Source organism: Schistocerca piceifrons, chromosome 2 (genome assembly GCF_021461385.2).
Source record: "Schistocerca piceifrons isolate TAMUIC-IGC-003096 chromosome 2, iqSchPice1.1, whole genome shotgun sequence".
Taxonomy (NCBI): Eukaryota; Metazoa; Arthropoda; class Insecta; order Orthoptera; family Acrididae; genus Schistocerca; species Schistocerca piceifrons.
In genome coordinates this window covers 991,725,047-991,745,850 of record NC_060139.1, presented here as the reverse complement: position 1 = coordinate 991,745,850, position 20,804 = coordinate 991,725,047, and the positions used below count along the sequence as shown (strand labels likewise).

Sequence of the window (20,804 nt, the reverse complement as noted above, 5' to 3'; positions counted from 1 at the left end):
CCAATCTGGTGGGGATGCCAAACACTCAAGCAGTTCTCAACAGAGGGTCACATTAGTATACTACATGCATTCTCCTCCCTAGATGGACCACACTTCCCTAAAACTCTCCCAATAAACTGAAGTCGACTATTTGCCTTCCTCACCAAAATTTTTACATGCGCATTCCACTTCATATCACTTTTCATTGTTACACCTAGATATTAAATCAATGTGACTGTGTCAAGTAGCATACTATTAATGTTGTATTCAAACATTATGGGTTTATTTTCCTAGTCATCTGCATTAACTTACTTTTTTTTTTTTTTTTTTTTTTTTTTAGCTAGATGTCATTCATCACACCAAAAAGTCATCTTATATTCTGCTACAGTCACCCAACAACAATTCCTTCCTGTACACCACTCCATCACCAGCAAATCGCCACAGACTGCTGTTCACCCTGTCCATCAGGTATAATGGATATTATAAACAGAAAGGAGAGGGTGACTAATCCATTGTGTATTGATAATTGATATCATAAACAGAAGTGAAAGGCTCACTAATCCATTGTGTACTGCTGCTTCTAACAGAAATTACATTTTGTGCACCAGCTACAGCCACACTTTCTTTGATGTCATTAAAACTACAAGGGCACTTACTTCATTCTAACAAACAACGGTACTGCATTTAATCACTACATTACCTTACCTGAATAACTCTTGCAAAATCCCTGAGGTTGAAAAGATAATGAGATTTTGTTGGGGTTGGCAGTAAGTTAGCTCGGGACTGTTTATATATTTCAAGTGTTGCTCCAACAATTTCAGTAATACATGGATCAAATTCCTTACTGAAACCTCTGTAAAAAGGAATGATTGAAAAAATAAAATCAGTAATATATGCAAAAACATCTTTTTAATGTTGAAAAATGTGTGATAAATGAGAATTGATCTCTATATTTCTTTTGTCAGTACGTAATAAGCAACAACACAAATAACTGAAAACACAACATACTGAGAGTGTGTGAAAAAGATAAATTACAACATAGTTAATTATTGTACTCAGCTACATTATACAAATACAAAGAGAGCCAAAAACGTAAAACTAAATGTTAAGTGGATAAGTTTTCATCAATCAGATTTATTTTGCAAATAGAAGTAGTAGGCAAAAGATATATATGTCAGGCATATACCAAGCCACGAGAATATATGAAGAACAAGGAACAAATGAAGTGAATTAAAAAGAAAGGGAATGTACATGATACTAATACCAGGGATCAGAAAATACTAATATAGGAACAAATGGAAGATGGTTAACCCTTGAGTAACAGAGGAAGAACTGTGGATAACAGTAATCATATAATCGGTATGCATGGAACAACACATGCTACCAATACGTTTCACAGCACAACACACAAAAAAAGGTATTTTTCTGGGGCTCATACAACAGGTTCTATGTGTGAGAGAAAAGTAGGGTCAAGTATTTTGGATAGTTCTTGGGCTAGGAATGATTTGTATACCCAACAGAAGGATTGTATTACTGTAACTAACCTATAATATAGGGTAAAAGTTTGAATATTACCACTTTCTCCAGCTTACGATGAGCAAATTGGTTACTTTTTGTTGCATTAAATGTGGTTATGGTGCACCTGAAGGGTCTAATGGAGGTACCATTTAGATCATAGGCAGTTCCGAGGAGAAACCAAAAAAGTTTTCTTGATATCTTTATCCATTTCTGAGATACAGATTTCAAAGTTGCACTACTTTGAACTTAAAATACGCATATAAAAGCTGGTATGAAGTAAAAAATAGTTTATAAAGTGATGGAGCATGCAGGGCTATGCTGTAAGGTGTCTCTGTTATCACCAGAAGAGTTCTGGGAACCCAATATTGTATTACTGAAACACATACAAAATTTTTGTGCACAAAAAATATGGTCTGACATGTCAGTTTTGCGTTATTTAAATTTCACATACGTAAATTATCGTCATTTTACTGATCTATAAAGTTATTTTCATATGCATGACATGCTCTGCTGTAGAAGGAAAAGAAACCAGTTGAAAAATGCTCATGTTGGAGCACTAAAAAGGTGAATATGCTCCTGTTTAACAGATTCTGACTAAAAAGTGGGGCACCAGCTGCCTCATTCCACCTTCCTCACCATATTATAATTTTTTTTCCAGCATGTGAACATACTCATACTTTTTTATCTGAGAGAGAGACAGTGGCTGTGGGCAAGAGATGGAAAAGTAAGAAGTACTGGAAGATAGTAGACAGTGGTTGTGATATAGAAAATGCAAAGGACACAATGGCAGTATGAGAGAAGAACAGCACTAGGAAAAGAGTGAAGGAGACAGTGCCAGTGGGAGAGGAATAAAGAAAAGGAGAAAGTGGAAGTGTCTGAGAACCAGTGAGAATGAGAGACAGAGTCTGTGACAATGGCAATGAGGAAGAGAGAGGTAGTGACAGTGAGAAGAGACAGGAGCAATGGGAAGAAATGACTGACAGCAGCATTAAGAGAGAACAAGAATGATACAGTGATAGTGAGAGGAGGCAGTAGTAGTAGGACAGAACGGAGGAGCCTGTGGCTGTGAGACAGGAGACAGTGACAAAATTAGAGGGATTCAAACCGATAACAACAATGAGTTGGGTTGAATGAGTGAGTGAGAATGGGCAAGTGGGACTGAATGGGTTGAGTGACTTACAGCAATGAACTAGTGGATATGAGTGAGCTACAGATTGGCTAGTTTATGGGAGTGAGAGGTGAGCTGCATGTTAAAAAAGAGTGTAAATATGTTTAAAGCCAAAATTTTTGGAAAAATTTTTACAGGTGCTGAGGAAGGTAGAACATGCAGCCAGTACCTCAGTTTTCAGTCAGAGTATTTTAAGCAGGGGCATATTTGCCTTTTTTGTGCTCTGATATGAGCATTTTTCTAGTGAAAAGTCGTATATTTGGTACTGAATTTTCAAGCAGCTACTGAAAAAAAAATCTGGATACTGATTTCCAGTCAAGATGAATGGCATAGTTGTTGGTGTGCCATAGAAACAGTTTGTGAAATATAGTCATTTGTATGGTAAAGTTGCAAACTCTTAAAAACTTGAGTGATTGGTACATTTAACACAAATGTAGCTGTGGAGCTGAGCAATTGATAGCTGAGAACCAACACAGATGAATAAGACTTGGAATTTTGAAAGTAATACTATGAACTTACAAATAAATTTGTGTCATCAACAGTAAGCGGAAAAGTTACTCTTTGGCATATTTCATATCATAAGAATGTCACTGATGACCTCCATTACTGAGAGAAGAATTGTAGAAACCCATTCTCACCTTAATAGGTCTGTATACTACACATATGAAGGAATTACTATGGTAGTGGAGTGGGTGTGGCCTGCACGTGTGGGTTTTTAGGCTGGAATTAGCCCTCCATAGGTCCAATAAGACAAGTTCTAATTAGAGACAGGAAAGAATGCTATCCCCATTAATTAAAGAGAGTAATGTTTGTCATGAAGATTGGAGAAAGAAAATGTTGATGTGGTATTAGATAACGGCAGGGGCATCCAAGGAAAATTCTCACATCTAGTGTTACTTAAAAATAGCACCAATGTCTACATAGTACTTGATACTGAAACCTGGCTAAAACCCGATTTTAATAGCAATGTAATACAAAATTCAGGTTCGAATGTACACTGGTGAGCACAACTTAAGGCCGAAACCATGTCTTACACGATGTGTGTCTACCAAGTAATATAGCTCATACCTACATGCATCATCATGCCTTACCACACTATAATAACTGAAGGAACGAAATGATCGTATTTGAAATGTCCCTGGATGCATTGCATACTCCTACCTCTTATCATTTGACAATTCATTCATTGTTGTCAAACATAATCATTTGGTGGTCCAGATGTTATAGCAAGAGGAGGCATACTGTTGCATGAGTGTACTGATCTCCACATTTTGAATATGGTACACACACCAGTCAAAGTTAGTGTGATACTGTACACCTTTCCCATGTGTGTCTTTCCAAGAGTATACTCAGCCCTGATTTCATTTTTAGGGATAACAATGCACGGCTGCATCAAACAGCACAGTTGGAGGAGCTCTTGGAATGGGAGAATATTCGCTGAATGGACTGGCTTGCCCATTTCCCCATCTTAAATCCAATCAACCACATGAGGGATGCATTGGGGAGACATATCACAGCACGTCTACATGCACCAACAATCATCCAGCAGTTGTCAACTGCACTGGTGGAGGAACAGAATGCCTTGCCACAAGAACTCATTCCCAACTTCGTAGCCAGCACGGCAGCTTATTGCAGAACATGCACAGTTGTATGTGGTGATCGCACACCCTATTAAGCCTAAGTTTTTTCAATCTATGTTACTTGGCAGTGACCTGTCATGCAAAGCTTACTTTTCTCCAGAGGAGGCTGGAGCTCTGCTGTTGGTAGGGCCCAGGTAAAAAATGAATGAACTTTATAATGGAATTGTTCTGAACTGTTTGTTATATAAGCTTAATTTATGTCATACTGCTTAAAAAAACACTAGAAAAATAGTAAATATGATATGATAATTATACAGTTGTAGATATGTAGATATAGGCCTAATCCACAAAATACTTTAGCCAATAATAAAGTGTAAACAGAAGTGAACTCATCCCTGCTGCCCCCCCCCCCTCCCCCCCGTATACACAAAATTGATGAGCACCTAATTGATTGATTACTATCTTCTCTTGCATACTTAAAAATTGAAAGGATATTTTAGTAAATAAATTACTTTATTCATTTTAGAACCGCTTTAATAATCCTAGAATTTTAAATACACAGCTCCATAATATGGAACACTACTGAGAGGTAGCCCCATTTACATTTGGCTACAGGAATCTACATAAAGTGATGCAAAAACTGAGCAGTTAAAAGAAAGGGAAAAAGATGATTTCAGAATTAGCCAGAAGAGGCACTTGAATTCTTCTACACAATATATTATCTATGACTGCAAGAACAAGCCTCTTAATAAGCGTGCGCGCTGCTGTCACAATGTCATTTATTCCAGGTAGTACATAAAAAATGACTGTTACCGAATATTATGTGTCAACAGTACCCTTGGTACATAAAGCCACTGCCTATACAGTTAGCTCATGTTCAACAATGGCATTTTTGCTGCTGCTTGGCTTAAATATTGTAGGATCTCAAGGGTTGGTCACAGGTGCTGTTTAACTCAAGGCTTCCCATTTTTGCTGATTTCTGTCAACTGAGGACTAGAGTGAAACTATTTAATGTAAGCTGCTACATATATTTGATAGAATAATAACTGAAATGAGAAACAGATTTCACATCTAACACACTTTTGATCTAGCATTAATTTCCTGTCAGGAAAGCATTAAATGAGAGCTTCATACTTTGTTTTGAAAAATGTTGAGCACATTTTCATGACAAATAAAACAGATATCAATACAGTAGAGCTAGTAAATGAAATAGCTGCTTTTAAATTCCACTAGAAAGAGCTGTTGCAGAGCATGATTCCCATTTAGATATGCGATTCCTCCCACCCCCATCGCAAAGTAAGGTTATGAGTGCTTAACCAAATACTGAATTAGCTTTGAGCATATGTATGACAATTTCTTTGCAATTACAAATGATAGTAAATTTACGTAAGGTCAAGTATCGGTGAATCAGGCATCAAATTGAGCTATCTTGTCTATAGAATATGACACAGCTGCTAAATTCGACTTCAATGAAATTATCAATGAATTTTCTGTGCTCAAAGCAAGGAAATGGACAGTAAAATTGTAATAAGTACACAATTCTTGGGAAAGAGTATGTTGTCATCTCTTAAGTATAGAACTTTTTATTTTATTTTCTATTAACAACTCATACAGTGTTTATAATTTAATTGAAACAAATAAATTTTATTCTTTGTTATACGTCATAATTAATTCGGCACACATTAGCTGCTACAAACAATTATGACACACATTTTGTTTTGCATTCCATTGTTTTAGGAAGTTTGTACAATTTTTAATTTATCTGCTACAATGATACATTTAATTTGCTGCATGAAATATTTTTCATCTACATAGTTCACTTGCCAAAATTGCTTCATTTTCATTAAACCTACCTTACAAATTACAAAATTTCCTTTATTTGTGTAGAAAATTGCAGAAAGGTGCTTTTCCCTGGGGTAGTGGGGGCAGGGGGGCGGGGGGTGAGGGGGAAGTGCAGCTTTGGTTCTGCCAGCGGTGCAGGATCATCTCAGTATGACTCTGGCTAGAGACCCAAGGCTGCTGGCCCCAAGCACTGTGCAGATGTACAGACAAGTGGACAAGGGTGGGGACGAGACACCACGGAAATGGAGATAGGCATGAGCTGGTCCACCCAGCGGGTCCACCTGAGATGGCCCTGAGATAAGGTATGGCGAGAGGTGATGTCAAGAAATTGAAAGACGTTGTTCACATCACTATGACTGAAATTTTAGGGGCCGGGGGTGTGGAGGTGAGTACGGACCATCTCACACTGGCCCTCACTCTCGTGTGGGGAGAGGAAAACAGGTTAGTCACAGTGGAAGAATGTGCTGGGGGGAGGGGGGGGGGGGGGGGGGAGTGAAAGAGTGGCAGCAAGACCTGGTCTGGCTACTGGCAGCTCAGAATAACTCTGTGTCTCTGCATCAGAGCAGTGGAAACTGGACCTCATCACCTCTGGTCTCTATCTCTTGTACTACACCAAAATCATGTCATACTCAAACCTTTTGATACAATACTGGAAAAATACATGCTATAAAATTATATCACAATATTCCTAGTGGGGCCATACCCCTGTGGCACTTAAGAAAGAGCTGCCCCTGCTCTTGTACTTGTTTTGCACACCAGTCTGCAAAGATAGGCTGAGTGCCAGTGGTAGTTTGGGTTAAGATAAATGTTGGAGGTGCATTGAATATAGTCACCAGATGCTCTTATAGAATGCCTACTCAGGGGCAGTATTGGTGGAATATCTGAGATGAAACTTGGAGAATATTTCATGTAAATTTCCCAGTAATCAGGTGAAATTATTCTAAATGCCTCACCTGAAAATTACTTTGAGCAGCTAATCAGAGAAGCGACTCATGAAGGCAACACATTTTATCTCTTGGTCTCCAACAGATCAAAACTCTTTGACTGTAGATTGTAGATTGTATTTTATTGGTCCTGTTGTCTACATAGCAGCTTATGCATAAGACATTGGACAAGTCAAGTTATAAATATACAGGCTGAAAGTAATTTCAAGGCATACATATTTAAGCTTACAATAATACATATTTAAGCTTACAATAATACACTTTACGCACAAGTATTTATATAACACATTTCATAAATTTAAATATTCTTCAATGGAATAAAAGCAGTGATGCTGTAAATATGACTTTAGAGATTTTCCAAAAGTATTGACCTCAGTGATAGCTTTTATGTTTTCAGGAAGTTTGTTATAAAGCTTAACTCCCATGTGAAAAGTACCTTTTTGGCACAGTGCTGTGCAGATTTGAGTCATATGTAAGTTCCTGTTTTGTCTGGTAAAGTGCTCATGTATATCACAGTTTTTTTGTAGCCTCTGGTCCTTGCCTATTACATTTAATTTAAAGAACAAAAGGGTTTCCATAATGTATACACACGGTAATGGGGGAATACCAGATTTCTTAAACAGGGGTTTACAAGAGTCTCTAGGCTTGCACCCAAACAAGATTCTAATGGCCCTTTTTTGTAGTTTAAAAGTGCTATTAGCTATTTTAGAGTTTCCCCAGAAGGTGACCCCATATCTAAGACGAGAATGAAAGTACGCATGATATGCATTCATTACTGTTTTCTCACTACAGCATGATTTTAATGAACAAAGAAGATAACATGTTTTGCTCAGTTCTGTATTGAGACATTCAATATGCTTATTCCATCTGATGTTACTCTGCAGCCAAAGTCCTAAGAATTTGGTTTCAGTACTGTTACCAACTGGTTCGTCATTGATAGAGACTGATGGGATAAACATGTCCTTGTTAGGAACATTGTGGAATTTTAGAGCAATGGTTTTCTTACTGTTTATTACAAGCTGGTTACTCTGTGCCCAGCTGCTAAGTTGTTTCGTGACCGTGTTTACTGTCTGCTGTAACTGTTCATCGTCGTCTCCTTTTAATAGAATCGTGGTGTCATCTGCAAATATGATTGATTTGTGTGCATCAATATTTAAGCTTAGATCATTTATGTACAGAAGAAACAGAAGGGGTCCCAATACGGATCCTTGGGGTACACCACATTTTATTTGTTTATAGTCAGATAAGTGATTAGATACAGTTTTTAGTTCAATATCTGTGTGCTTGACGCACACTGCCTGCATACGATATGTCAGGAAGGAACTGATCCACTTGTTGGACAGACCTCGAATACCATATCTTTCTAGCTTTGATAGCAGAATTTTATGGTCCACCATGTCAAATGCTTTTGACAAGTCAATAAAGACTCCTATTGTTTCCTGTTTTTTGTCCATCAGGTTTAGGATGGAATTGATGCACTCATAGACAGCCGTTGTCGTTGACCTCTTATTTCTAAATCCATGTTGTTCATTACATAGGATGCTGTTTTTATTTATAAATTTCATAAGTTTCTCATACATAACTTTTTCCAATACTTTAGAGATGCAGGAGGAAATTGTGATGGGTCTGTAGTTATTTACATTGTCTTTATCCCCTTTTTTATATACAGGAATAACTTTTGATGTTTTTAACACATCAGGGAAAGTGCCTGCCTGAAGTGAGCAGTCGCATAAATGTGTGAGTACTTCAATTAGGTTTGATGCGCTCTTCTTTAACATTGTTGCAGGTATACCATCAATACCTGCCGATTTGGAATTTTTTAGTCCTTTTATTGCTTTAGCTACTTCATCTTGTGAAACAGAACTGATGTACATTGATCCTCTACATGTACTTATTTTATATTCATTTGCCTGGATGCTCTTAAAGTTTGATTATAACATATTTTCAGCAACACCTGTGAAAAAGTTGTTAAATGTATTAGCTACTTCTAAGGGGTTTGTTACTTTTTTATTTTTATGTGATAGTGTTATATTTTTCCAAGGTTGTCTGTATTCTCCACATTCTTTTTTTATAACACTCCACATAGCCTTTGATTTATTAGCTGAATTATAAATGATTTCATCATTACACATTATTTTGCTGCTTTTATTACTTTTCTTAATATTTTGGAGTATTTTTTATAGTATGCGCGTACTACAGGTGAGGAATTTTTTGAGTTACATATTTCATGAAGTAGTCTTTTCTTCTGGCATGAAACCCTTATTCCCTTTGTGATCCAGCTGTTTGTTCTAGAGTTTCCCCGTATGGTCAATGTTTTCAGTGGGAATGCAAGTTCAAAGAAATGGGTTAATGTATCAATGAAAGAGTCGAATTTTTCATTTATATCATTCATTTTGTACACTCCTAGCCATTTTTCTTTCTGTAATAAGTTGTTGAAGTAGTTCACATTATGCTGATTATAGCTTCGATATGTTGTTCTAAGAGACATGTTGTTAATAATACTGCCTTGTACTTTTATGCTTAATATTTGAGCAAGATGATCACTAAAACCTGCATTGAAAATTTTTAGTGAGGTGTTGTGTAAACTCTTCTTTACTAGAAACTGATCAAGAGCTGTTTGACAAGTTTCTGATACTCGGGTAGCTGCTTTTACTTCAGCCTTTAAATTGTAGGACGTTGCAAGGTTCAAAATGGTCTCCCTATTTCCACTATTCGTGAGGAAGTCAATATTGAAGTCACCACAGATTATCAATTCACAATCTATTTTATTTACTTTATTTAGCAATGACTCCATTTTGTTTAAGAAAAGTTCAAAATTCCCGGACGGTGATCGGTAAACTGTAGCAATAACCAGGTTGAACTGAGTAATTTTTATAGCTGCAATTTCATAATCCTTTTCGACATTTGCCCTAGTTAAGTCAGGTAGTGTAATAAAATCTACATTTTCCTTTGTGTAAATTGCTACCCCACCCTGTTTGCTGTTTTTCCTGCAGTAGTAAGCAGCCAAGACAAATTTGTTTATTTTCGTATTCTGGATTAATTCTGGGTTAAGCCAGTGCTCAGAAATGCATAACACTGAGATATCATTAAGTTCATGTGTCAATAGAACGTTAATTTCATCGATCTTATTACGCAGGGATTGCACATTATGGTGATAAATTTTTAGTTCGGGCGTATTCACGATTTGGTAATTGGGAATCATATTTACAGCATCACATACCTCTAGTTTAAATTAGGAACGTCAGCAGCATTGTATTTTCGTTCTTCTTTCTTGTTTATTTTGTTTTCCTCGCTGTTGGAAGGATGTTCAGGAAGCTGATAAATTGTTCTATCCCTTACAAGTCTTTCTTTGATTATTTCACTAACACGATCACAAACAAATCTTTTCCCCTCATAGTTCAAATGCATTCCATGCTTCGTGTGCAGATTTCCATGCAGCTTGCTTATATCCAGTACATCGCACTTAGTGTATTGAGAACACAGTTTCCTTATTTTAATGTTTGTTTTCCGAATTTCTTTGTTTACACACGAATTATAAATCAGATCATGCCTATGAGGAAGTGTGGCAACTACTGTGTTTCTGCATTTATTAGCTTGTAAAAAATTCTGTAGCGTTTTCACGCAAACCTCTGCTTCATTTTTTGCCACATCGTTTGAACCCATTATACAGACGATAAAGTCATTTTCTTGCATTAATTTCGTCTGAGAGTTAATGTCTACAACATTTTTACATCCCGCTCCCGGTTTCACTACACTAGTTACTGCTATGTTGCGATTTTTCTCACGGAGCATGCTGGATAGATTCCTGCCATGACTGTCTGCTAGTAATAGTACACTACTCTTTTTCTCTGATGATCTGTGTTTGTTGTTGACATTATTTGAAAAAACGCTATTCATTTTCAGTTCACTGTCTTTTTCAAGTTCACGATCATTTGGAGAGTCGTTATCACAGTTACTTGTTTGCAAAACATGATATTTGTTTTTCTCCGAAAATGTGACATTTTTAGCGGATTTTGTTGTTCTTTTTGTAGTTGGAACACTATTTTTGTACGGCACTTTTACCCACTCGGACGATATATTACTTTTGTCTTGCATCACTTCACTTAGTGTTGGCTTCGATCGCAGATCCCGATTTTCTTTCTTGAGTGAGTCAATATCGCTTCTTAAGGAACTGACTATGAATTGTAAGCTAGCAATTCGTTCTTTTAGCGTTGTTATTTCAGTGTTACAATTCTTACAAACTCCCTTTTTAACAGCATAACTATAACTATTTCTCAAGTTAGATTCACACACTTCTACACTCGCGGCCATCTTGCAAAAACTCAGTTGGTTTAGCACAGGAAATCAATTATCATAAGGTTCTTACAGAATCACTGGATATAGCTGCAAGTAGGAATCTAAAAAAAGGTAGGAAGATTTTTGCTAAGGTAGAGTGACAAGAAACGGATATCAGATAACTTGAGCAGTCGACATGAAACTTTAATTTCCAGCATTGACAATGTTGAGCACCAATAGACAAATTTCAACAGTTTTGTACAAAATACTATATACACATATGCACCAAGCTGTGAGAGTTGGAAAGACCCCCAGAGGACTAACAGCCATGTTTCAGAGCTGTTACTAAAGCAAAGAGAGAACCTCACTGTAAATTTAATTCTAGCCAAAGCACCACAAACAAACAGAAAGTGAATGACGTAAATATTAGTGCAAGGAGAGCTAAGCATGGAGAATTCAACAGATCTGAAAGTAAAATTCAACACTTGACAGAAAATTCTAAGAAGTTTTGGTCTTATGGTAAATTGGTAAATGGATTGAAGTCTTGTGTTCAGACCCTCTGTGACCAAAATAGCTTTGAAACACAGGATTGCACAGAGAAAGCCAAAATACTAAATTTTTTTCCAAAACTATATCACTGAGGAAGATCACACTGTAGTTCCCTTTTTAAATCACTGCATTAACACCAGAATGAGAGAGACTGAAATAAGTGGCCATGCAATAGAAAAACAACTGAAACTTCTCAACAGAGGAAAGGCCAATGGACTGGTGGGATACTAAGATGAGATTCTCCATGCAGTATGCAAAGGAATTTGCTTCACTTCTAGCAGAATTGTACAGCAGGTCACTGAACAGGTGAAGCATTCCTAATGATTCGAAATAAAAAGCTCATTCCCATTTTCAAGAAGAGGCATCGAATAAATGCATGTAGCGCTATATCTCAGATGTCAGTCTATTGTCAAATTTTGGAACATGTTTCATTTCTAGAGACTGAAAATCTCCTCTGTAGGAATCAGCATTGTTTTCAGAACCAACAACCATCCAAAACTCAGCTCTCTCTGTTCATCCACGAAAACTAGAAGGCAGTATACACTGACACCCACATAGGTACCACATTCCTTGGTTTCCAAAAGGTGTTCAGTGCAGTCCACACAGCAACCTAATGAACAAAATATGAGTGTATGGAATATTACACTAGCTGTGTGAGTTGATTGAAGAGTTTCTACGAAACAGAACACAGTATGCCATTTTCAATGGAGAAAAATCTTCAGTCATAAAAGTAATTTTGGGTTAATTACCTAGTGGATAATAATAGAAGTTCTGCGAGGCTTTCTGCAGATGCTACTGTTGTATACACAGACGTTGTAATGCTAGAGACTTGTAGCGAAATGAAGGAAAACCTGCAGAGGATCAAAGATTTGTGTAGGGATTGGCAATTCATCTTCAACATCAACAAATGTAATGTATTGAGCACAAATAGGCAGAAAGATCAATTATCTTATCATTACATGATTGCAGAACAATCACTGGGTGCAGTCACTTCCAGAAAACACCTGGGATCATGCATACAGAGAAAGTTAAAGTGGAATGAGCACATGAAACTAATTACAGATAAGGCAGATGTCACACTGAGATTCACTGAACGAATCCTCAGAAAATGTAGGCTACCCGAAAAGAAGGTAGCTTACAAAACCCTTTGTTGACCAATACTTGACTATCACTTGTCAGTCTGAGATCCATAGTAAATATGATTCACAGGAAAATTGGAGAAGATCCAAGGAAGTGCAGAACACTCTTCCCCGAGGTCGACTTCTACCAGTTCTTCCATTCGTCTGTAAAGAATTCACGTAAGTATTTGGAAGCTGTGATTTATTAAACTGATAGTTCGGTAATTTTCACATCTGTCAACACCTGATTTCTTTGGGATTGGAATTATTATATTGTTCTTGAAGTCTGAGGGTATTTCGCCTGTCTCATACATCTTACTCACCAGATGGTAGAGTTTTGTCAAGACTGGCTCTCCCAAGGCCATCAGTAGTTCTAAGGGAATGTTGTCTACTCCTGGGGCCTTGTTTTGACTCAGGTCTTTCAGTGCTCTGTCAAACTCTTCAGGCAGTACCGTATCTCCCATTTCATCTTCATCTACATCCTCTTCCATTTCTATGATATTGTCCTCAAGTACATCGCCCTTGTATAGGCCCTCTATATACTCCTTCCATCTTTCTGCTTTCCCTTCTTTGCTTAGAACTGAGTTACCATCTGAGCTCTTGATATTCATACAAGTGGCTCTCTTTTCTCCAAAGGTCTCTCTAATTTTCCTGTAGGCAGTATCTATCTTGCCCCTAGTGAGATAAGCCTCCACATCCTTACATTTGTCCTCTAGCCATCCCTGCTTAGCCATTTTGCACTTTCTGTCGATCTCATTTTTGAGACGTTTGTATTCCTTTTTGCCTACTTCATTTACTGCATTTTTATATTTTCTCCTTTCATCAATTAAATTCAATATTTCTTCTGTTACCCAAGGATTTCTACTAGCCCTCGTCTTTTTACTTACTTGATCCTCTGCTGCCTTCACTACTTCATCCCTCAGAGCTACCCATTCATCTTCTACTGTATTTCTTTCCCATATTCCTGTCAATTGTTCCCTTATGCTCCCCCTGAAACCCTGTACAACCTCTGGTTTAGTCAGTTTATCCAGGTCCCATCTCCTTAAATTCCCACCTTTTTGCAGTTTCTTCAGTTTTAATCTACAGTTCATAACCAATACATTGTGGTCAGAATCCACATCTGCCCCTAGAAAAGTCTTACAATTTAAAACCTGGTTCCTAAATCTCTGTCTTACCATTATATAATCTATCTGATACCATCTAGTATCTCCAGGATTCTTCCATGTATACAACCTTCTTTTATGATTCTTGAACCAAGTGTTAGCTATGATTAAGTTTTGCTCTGTACAAAATTCTACCAGACAGCTTCCTCTCTCATTTCTTAGCCCCAATCCATATTCACCTACTATGTTCCCTTCTCTCCCTTTTCCTACTCTCGAATTCCAATCACCCATGACTATTAAATTTTTGTCTCCCTTCACTACCTCAATAATTTCTTCTGTCTCATCATACATTTCATCAATTTCTTCATCATCTGCAGAGCTAGTTGGCCCATAAACTTGTACTACTGTAGTAGGCATGGGCTTCGTGTCTATCTTGGCCACAATAATGCGTTCACTATGCTGTTTGTAGTAGCTTACCCTCACTCCTATTTTTTTATTCATTATTAAACCTACTCCTGCATTACCCCTAGTTGATTTTGTATTTATAACCCTGTATTCACCTGACCAAAAGTCTTGTTCCTCCTGCCACCGAACTTCACTAATTCCCACTATATCTAACTTTAACCTATCCATTTCCCTTTTTAAATTTTCTAACCTACCTGCCCACCTAAGGGATCTGACATTCCACACTCCGATCCGTAGAATGCCAGTTTTCTTTCTCCTGATAACGACGTCCTCTTGAGTAGTCACTGCCTGGAGATCCGAATGGGGGACTATTTTACCTCTGAAATATTTTACCCAAGAGGACGCAATCATCATTTAACCATATAGTAAAGCTGCATGCCCTCGGGCATTCTTCTTAGTATTCTGTAAACATGGCGTATTAAGCTGATGGTTTGGTAACATTCACACTTTGTGTGTGTAACTCTGACTCAAGAAATAAGTACCTACAGATATAAAATCATAGACAAACTGTAAATGATGTAAGCAATGTAACAATGTAAAGAGATACACACAATAATGGGGGGGGGGGGGGGGGGGAGGAAGAGAGAGAGGGAGAGGAGACAATATGCTTTCTTGTCATTCTGGCCACTTCCTCTAACTGCTCATACCATTTTTAGATGTACTTTTTGACAATCAATGAGTTAACAAGATTATGAAAAGGAAAGTTGCTACATGCTTCAAGATTCACTGATGTAGTAAAGAAATATGATTCCAAATTGAATTCCTTTGAATCTACCAGAGGTAATGGGCAATCAGCAACATGTATTGAGAGTGTTCTAACTAATTATGTATATGAAGATGTGTATAAATTTTGTCTAAACCTAGGTATTTCAGAACATTGTGCATTGTTCACTGAGCTGCCACAGACAGACAGGAACATTTCACAAATGAGAACCCATGTGAACAGGAACTTTAGAAAGAAAATTTGCTAACATAAATGTGAGAAGCTAAAATAGAAATATGGCCTATTGGTCATTGTAACTCAAGCGTTGAAAACTTTGAGAAATTCCTAAATAGTTTTCTTGGTGTCTTTAATGAAACATTTCCACCTAGACTATGCAGCAATAATATAAGGCATAAAAATTTCCAGTGTAAGGAAAAGGCAGCTGCACAGAGAAGTAAAATATAATAAAGATATTGATTTCATTAAATATGTTAGACAAGAGAAATAAGGTGGCATGCATTATCTGTGGCCTCGGCCTCAAAAAGGTGTGTGATTCTGTAAACCATGCATTGCTTGTTTACAAACTTGAAAAGTATGGTATTAGTGGCAGTGCCCTCCAATGGCTTAAATCCTACTTACTCAACACAAAGCAAAGAGTTAGCTTTTCTTCAAATGGCACATATTATTTTTCTGACTGGAAAAAAATATCTCGGAGTGTTCCACAAAGGCTACATATTAGGCCCAGTCCTATTTCTCTTTCATGTTAATGACTTACCATTAAATATCAGCTCCCAATCAGTTCTATTAGCAGATGGTACTTCTGTCTTAGCTGAAGATCAGGATTCGGAAAAAATTCCCAAATCTTTGATCAGTACCCTCAGCACCATAGAAACTTGATTTCAGCTAAATGGGTTGAATCTAAACATATCTAAGACCCACGTGATGCAGTTCAAAACAAAACAGTCAAAATGTGAGCAGGTTAAGATTGCTAAGATTGTACATAACAACCAAGGTATAGAAGAAGCTGACTCAGTCAAATCTTAGGTTAAAATGAAGATAAAAATTTGAGCTGGCCGGCACACATCGAAAACCTGGCAGACAAACCGAGCAGCTTTGCATTTGCAATGAAAATATTCTCAACTGCAACTGACATGGACACATGAAAAGTAGCAAATACAAGCTACATCAAATCCATTATTAGGTATGGTATTGTGTTTTGGGGTAACTCGACAAACATAGTGCGGATACTAAAAATACAGAAAAAAATCATTTGAAATAAGTGCACTGCAAATCACAAAGAACCATGTCGACCATTACTTAGAAAACTTAAAATACTAACTGTGCCATCATTATACATTTATAAGATTATGATATTTTTGTACACTAGACATGAATTTCATGAGGGAAACCATTTTTTTCCAATCACATGATACTAGAAACAAAGAAAATTTTATGCTCCCCATCCACCACCTCAGATGGTATGCCCAGGCACCTCAATACATGGGAATGAAAATTTGTAATAAATTAAAAGGGAACAAGTTGATGCAGATGAATTTAGGTTCACTTAAAAGAAAGCTATATGAGGTACTGACACTGAAGTTTTATTACTCAATTCATGCAGGACAAAGTGGAAATTTGAGCTGGAAATAGTGTGTTACATATTCCAAGAAATATCCTTATAGTGTTATTATTTATTATAGTGCTGTTATTTGTTAATGTGAAAACCATCGTAACTGTTAAATAAATTTTTGACATGTCTCCTGTACCCAAACCAAATAGATTGCAAATGTACGTCATGAGATGAATAAAAATAACAATTCACAGTTCACCATACAGCAAAGATTTTGAATCACAGATAGGCACAACAAAAGACTATAAAAATAGATGTCATGCACACACATACACACACACACACACACACACACACACACACACACACACAGATTCATGCAAATATAACTCACACACATGACTGCAGTCATGCGTGTGTTAGTTGCATTTGCCTAAGTATCTCTGTGTGTGCGCGTGTGTGCATGTCACGTATTTTCAACAAAGGCCTCATTGGCCGAAAGCTTTTTTGTGACAGTCTATTTTTTTTGTACTGTCTGCAACTTAGCATCTCCACCATATGGTGAGTAGTGACTTTCTTTTTCATAATATTGTTACATTCCATCCTGGATTTTCCAATGTTTAATCAATGACCTCTTTTGTGTTAATGTCTCTGTAAAAAACACAGGGAAAACATATCTCATTCTTCAAGAACTTTTAATTTGTAGAGCGATTAATATCTACAGCTATACTTCACAACCACCTTACGGTGTGTGCCAACAATATTCCATGTATCACATGCCCTGTTGAAGTCTTGAATGATTCAAGAGAAGAACAATTACTGGTAAGCCTCCATATGAGCTCAAATCTCTCCGATTTTACCACCATTGTCTCTTTGTGAGATATACATAGGAGGAAGCAGCATATTGGTTGAGTCTTCTATGGTTGTATACTATAGGAACTTTAACAGTAAACCACACCATGATGCAGAACCTCACTTGCAGCATCTAGCACTGGAATCAACTGAACATTTTCATGACTCTTTTGTACTTACTGAATGAAATGTTGGATCATGTGAGGCAATACTGACCTTACGACTTTACTTAGATGAAAGATTAAGGAAAGGCAAACCTATGTTTCTAGCATTTATAGTCTTAGAGAAAGCTTTTGACAATGCAGACTGGAATACTTTCTTTCAAATTCTGAAGGTGGCAGTGGTAAAATACAAGGAGCGAAGGGCTATTTATGATTTGTACAGAAACCAGATGGCAGTTATAAGAGTTGAGGGACATGAAAGGGAAGTAGTGGTTGGGAAGGGAGTGAGACATGGTTCTGGCCTCTCCCCGATGTTATTCAATCTGTATATTGAGCAAGCAGTGAAGGAAACAAAAGAAAAATTTGGAGTAGGTATTAAAATTGATGGAGAAGAACTAAAAAGTTTGAGTTTCGCCGATGACACTGTAATTCTGTCAGAGACAGCAAAGGACTTGGAAGAGCAGTTGAATGGAATGGACAGTGTCTTGAAAGGAGGATATAAGATGAACATCAACAAAAGCAAAATGAGGATAATGGAATGTAGTCGAATTAAGTCTGGTGATGCTGAGGGAGTTAGATTAGGAAATGAGACACTTAAAGTAGTAAAGGAGTTTTGCTATTTGGGGAGCAAAAATAACTGATGATGGTCGAAGTAGAGAGGATATAAAACATAGACTGGCAATGGCAAGGAAAGCGTTTCTGAAGAAGAGAAATTTATTAACATCAGTTATAGATTTAAGTGTCAGGAAATCGTTTTCTGAAAGTATTTGTATGGAGTGTAGCCATGTATGGAAGTGAAAAGTGGACGATAAATAGTTTGGACAAGAAGAGAATAGAAGCTTTCGAAATGTGGTGCTACAGAAGAACGCTGAAGATTAGATGGGTAGATCACATAACTAATGAGGAGGTATTGGATAGAATTGGGGAGAAGAGGAGTTTGTGGCACAACTTGACAAGAAGAAGGGACCGGTTGGTCGGACCTGTTCTGAGGCTTTAGGGGATCACAAATTCAGCATTGGAGGACAGCGTGGAGGGTAAAAATTGTAGAGGGAGACCAATAGATGAATACACTAAGCAGATTCAGAAGGATGTAGGTTGCAGTAAGTACTGGGAAATGAAGAAGCTTGCACAGGATAGAGTAGCATGGAGAGCTGCATCAAACCAGTCTCAGGTCTGAAGACAACAACAACAACAACAACAATTACTTTAGAATGGATAAACTGATAGAACCCAACCTGAGATAAGCTCAGTTTGGATTCTGGATCAATGTAGGAACACACGAGACAATAGTGACCTTATGACTTATATCAGAATATAGGTTTAAGAAAGGCAAACCTATGTCAATAGCATTTGTGTATTCAGATAAAGCTTTTGACAGTGTTGACTGGAATACACTCCGTGAAGTTCTTAAGGCAGCAAGGATAAATTCAGGGAGTGAAAGGTTATCTACAACTTGTACAGAAACTTAACTATGTTTATAAGAGCCAAAGGAAGTGAAAGGTAGACAGTACTTGAGAAGAGGGAGAGACAAAGTTATAGTCTTTCTTCTATGTTATCCGATTTGTACTGAGAGCAGGCAGTAAAGGAAACCAAGCACTAGTTTGAAAAGGTCATTAAGTTCAGGCAGAAGAAATGAAAACTTTGAGGTATGCTGATAGCAATGTAATGTGGTCAGCAAGAATAAGGACTTGGTATATCAGTTGTGTGGAATGAGAATTTGTGTTGAACAGCAATAAGAATAAAACAATGGCAATGGCTTTCTGACAACACTGTCAAGACGAGAACATCTTACCAAGGTTTGCGGTGATTCGACATGCAGTAAAATCTAAGAAGACCGACCAGATGTTACTACAAGCAGGAATGACGCTACCGCCTGGCTGGAGACCCAAGAAATCTTCATCGACATTCATATTCTTCCTTGTCACAAATATTTTGTAGGTTGCACAACCACATATCCATTCCCCTAAAGAGTTATTGCTACAACTGAGATTCTCCCGTCACTAACATGTCCATAAACAGTAACTTTTTACTATAGCAATCAACAAATCAACAGCCTCATTCCTGGTCACCTTCACTGTGCCACCACGTAATGATTTTGATAGTTCCTGCAAAAATTAGTATCAAACATACTCGACCCATCGTCACTGCACAGTGAAGCTAAATAATGTTGCAAGTTGTGTGGACAACATCAATCAAGGATTACATCGGCATTTCCTTTCTCACGTCTTGCCTTCCTGCAACAGCCTAAAATATTCACTTAACTTTGACATCAGTCACGGAGTGACCCGTCTGTCTTTGGTGTCACTTATAACTCATTTAGTCACATCAAAAGTTCAATATGAAGAAAACTGGATGAAGTCAAGTAAGACTTTGAGTGAAAACAATGAATCTAGTAAACCTTACTAGCGGGAAACACAAAATTAGGAAATTTTTAGCACTGATCATATAGGTTTTCCACAGAGGCTATGAAATTATGCAGTAGAAACACATTAAACATAAAATTGGAGAATGTAAAATCTAAGTTAATTTTTTTGTATTATATGTTATGTGTAGTTGTGTCCATTTTCAATGAAGGAACTGTGAGAACATTTCTTGTCCCATTATTTCTTTCTGCAGACCCAGTCCTGTGTGGGCCAGTGCATGGCACAAGTTGAGCTAAGATGTAGCAGAAGAGTGAGGAGCATATTTCCCACAAATTATTCTGCTAACAAACAAACAGAAAGGTTGGACATTTTACATTCTATAATGTCCAGTTTATAGGTTTCATGTTCATCTTTTATATACTTCAGATTCACTTTTACACATTTATGGTTGTACCATGACTTGCAGGTGATACACAGGATACCTCGCTTAACCTTTTTACACAAATTTTACACACATCACTATCACATTTTATAGTAACTGAGACATCACTACATGAGGAGGTTCCATCCAGTGCCATGTTTACCAAACATCAAACATGATTCCAGATGTCCTC

The 20,804-nt window shown here is 37.3% G+C and overlaps 1 protein-coding gene across 1 annotated transcript in view; it reads right to left on the bottom strand.

Moving 5' to 3' along the window:
* Window positions 1-20,804, bottom strand: part of LOC124776746 (dynein axonemal heavy chain 7-like) — an 881,127-nt gene that overhangs the window by 507,731 nt on the left and 352,592 nt on the right. Inside the window, 1 exon segment of the mRNA XM_047251871.1 lies at window positions 685-832. Within this exon segment, the coding sequence (XP_047107827.1) occupies window positions 685-832 (148 nt within the window).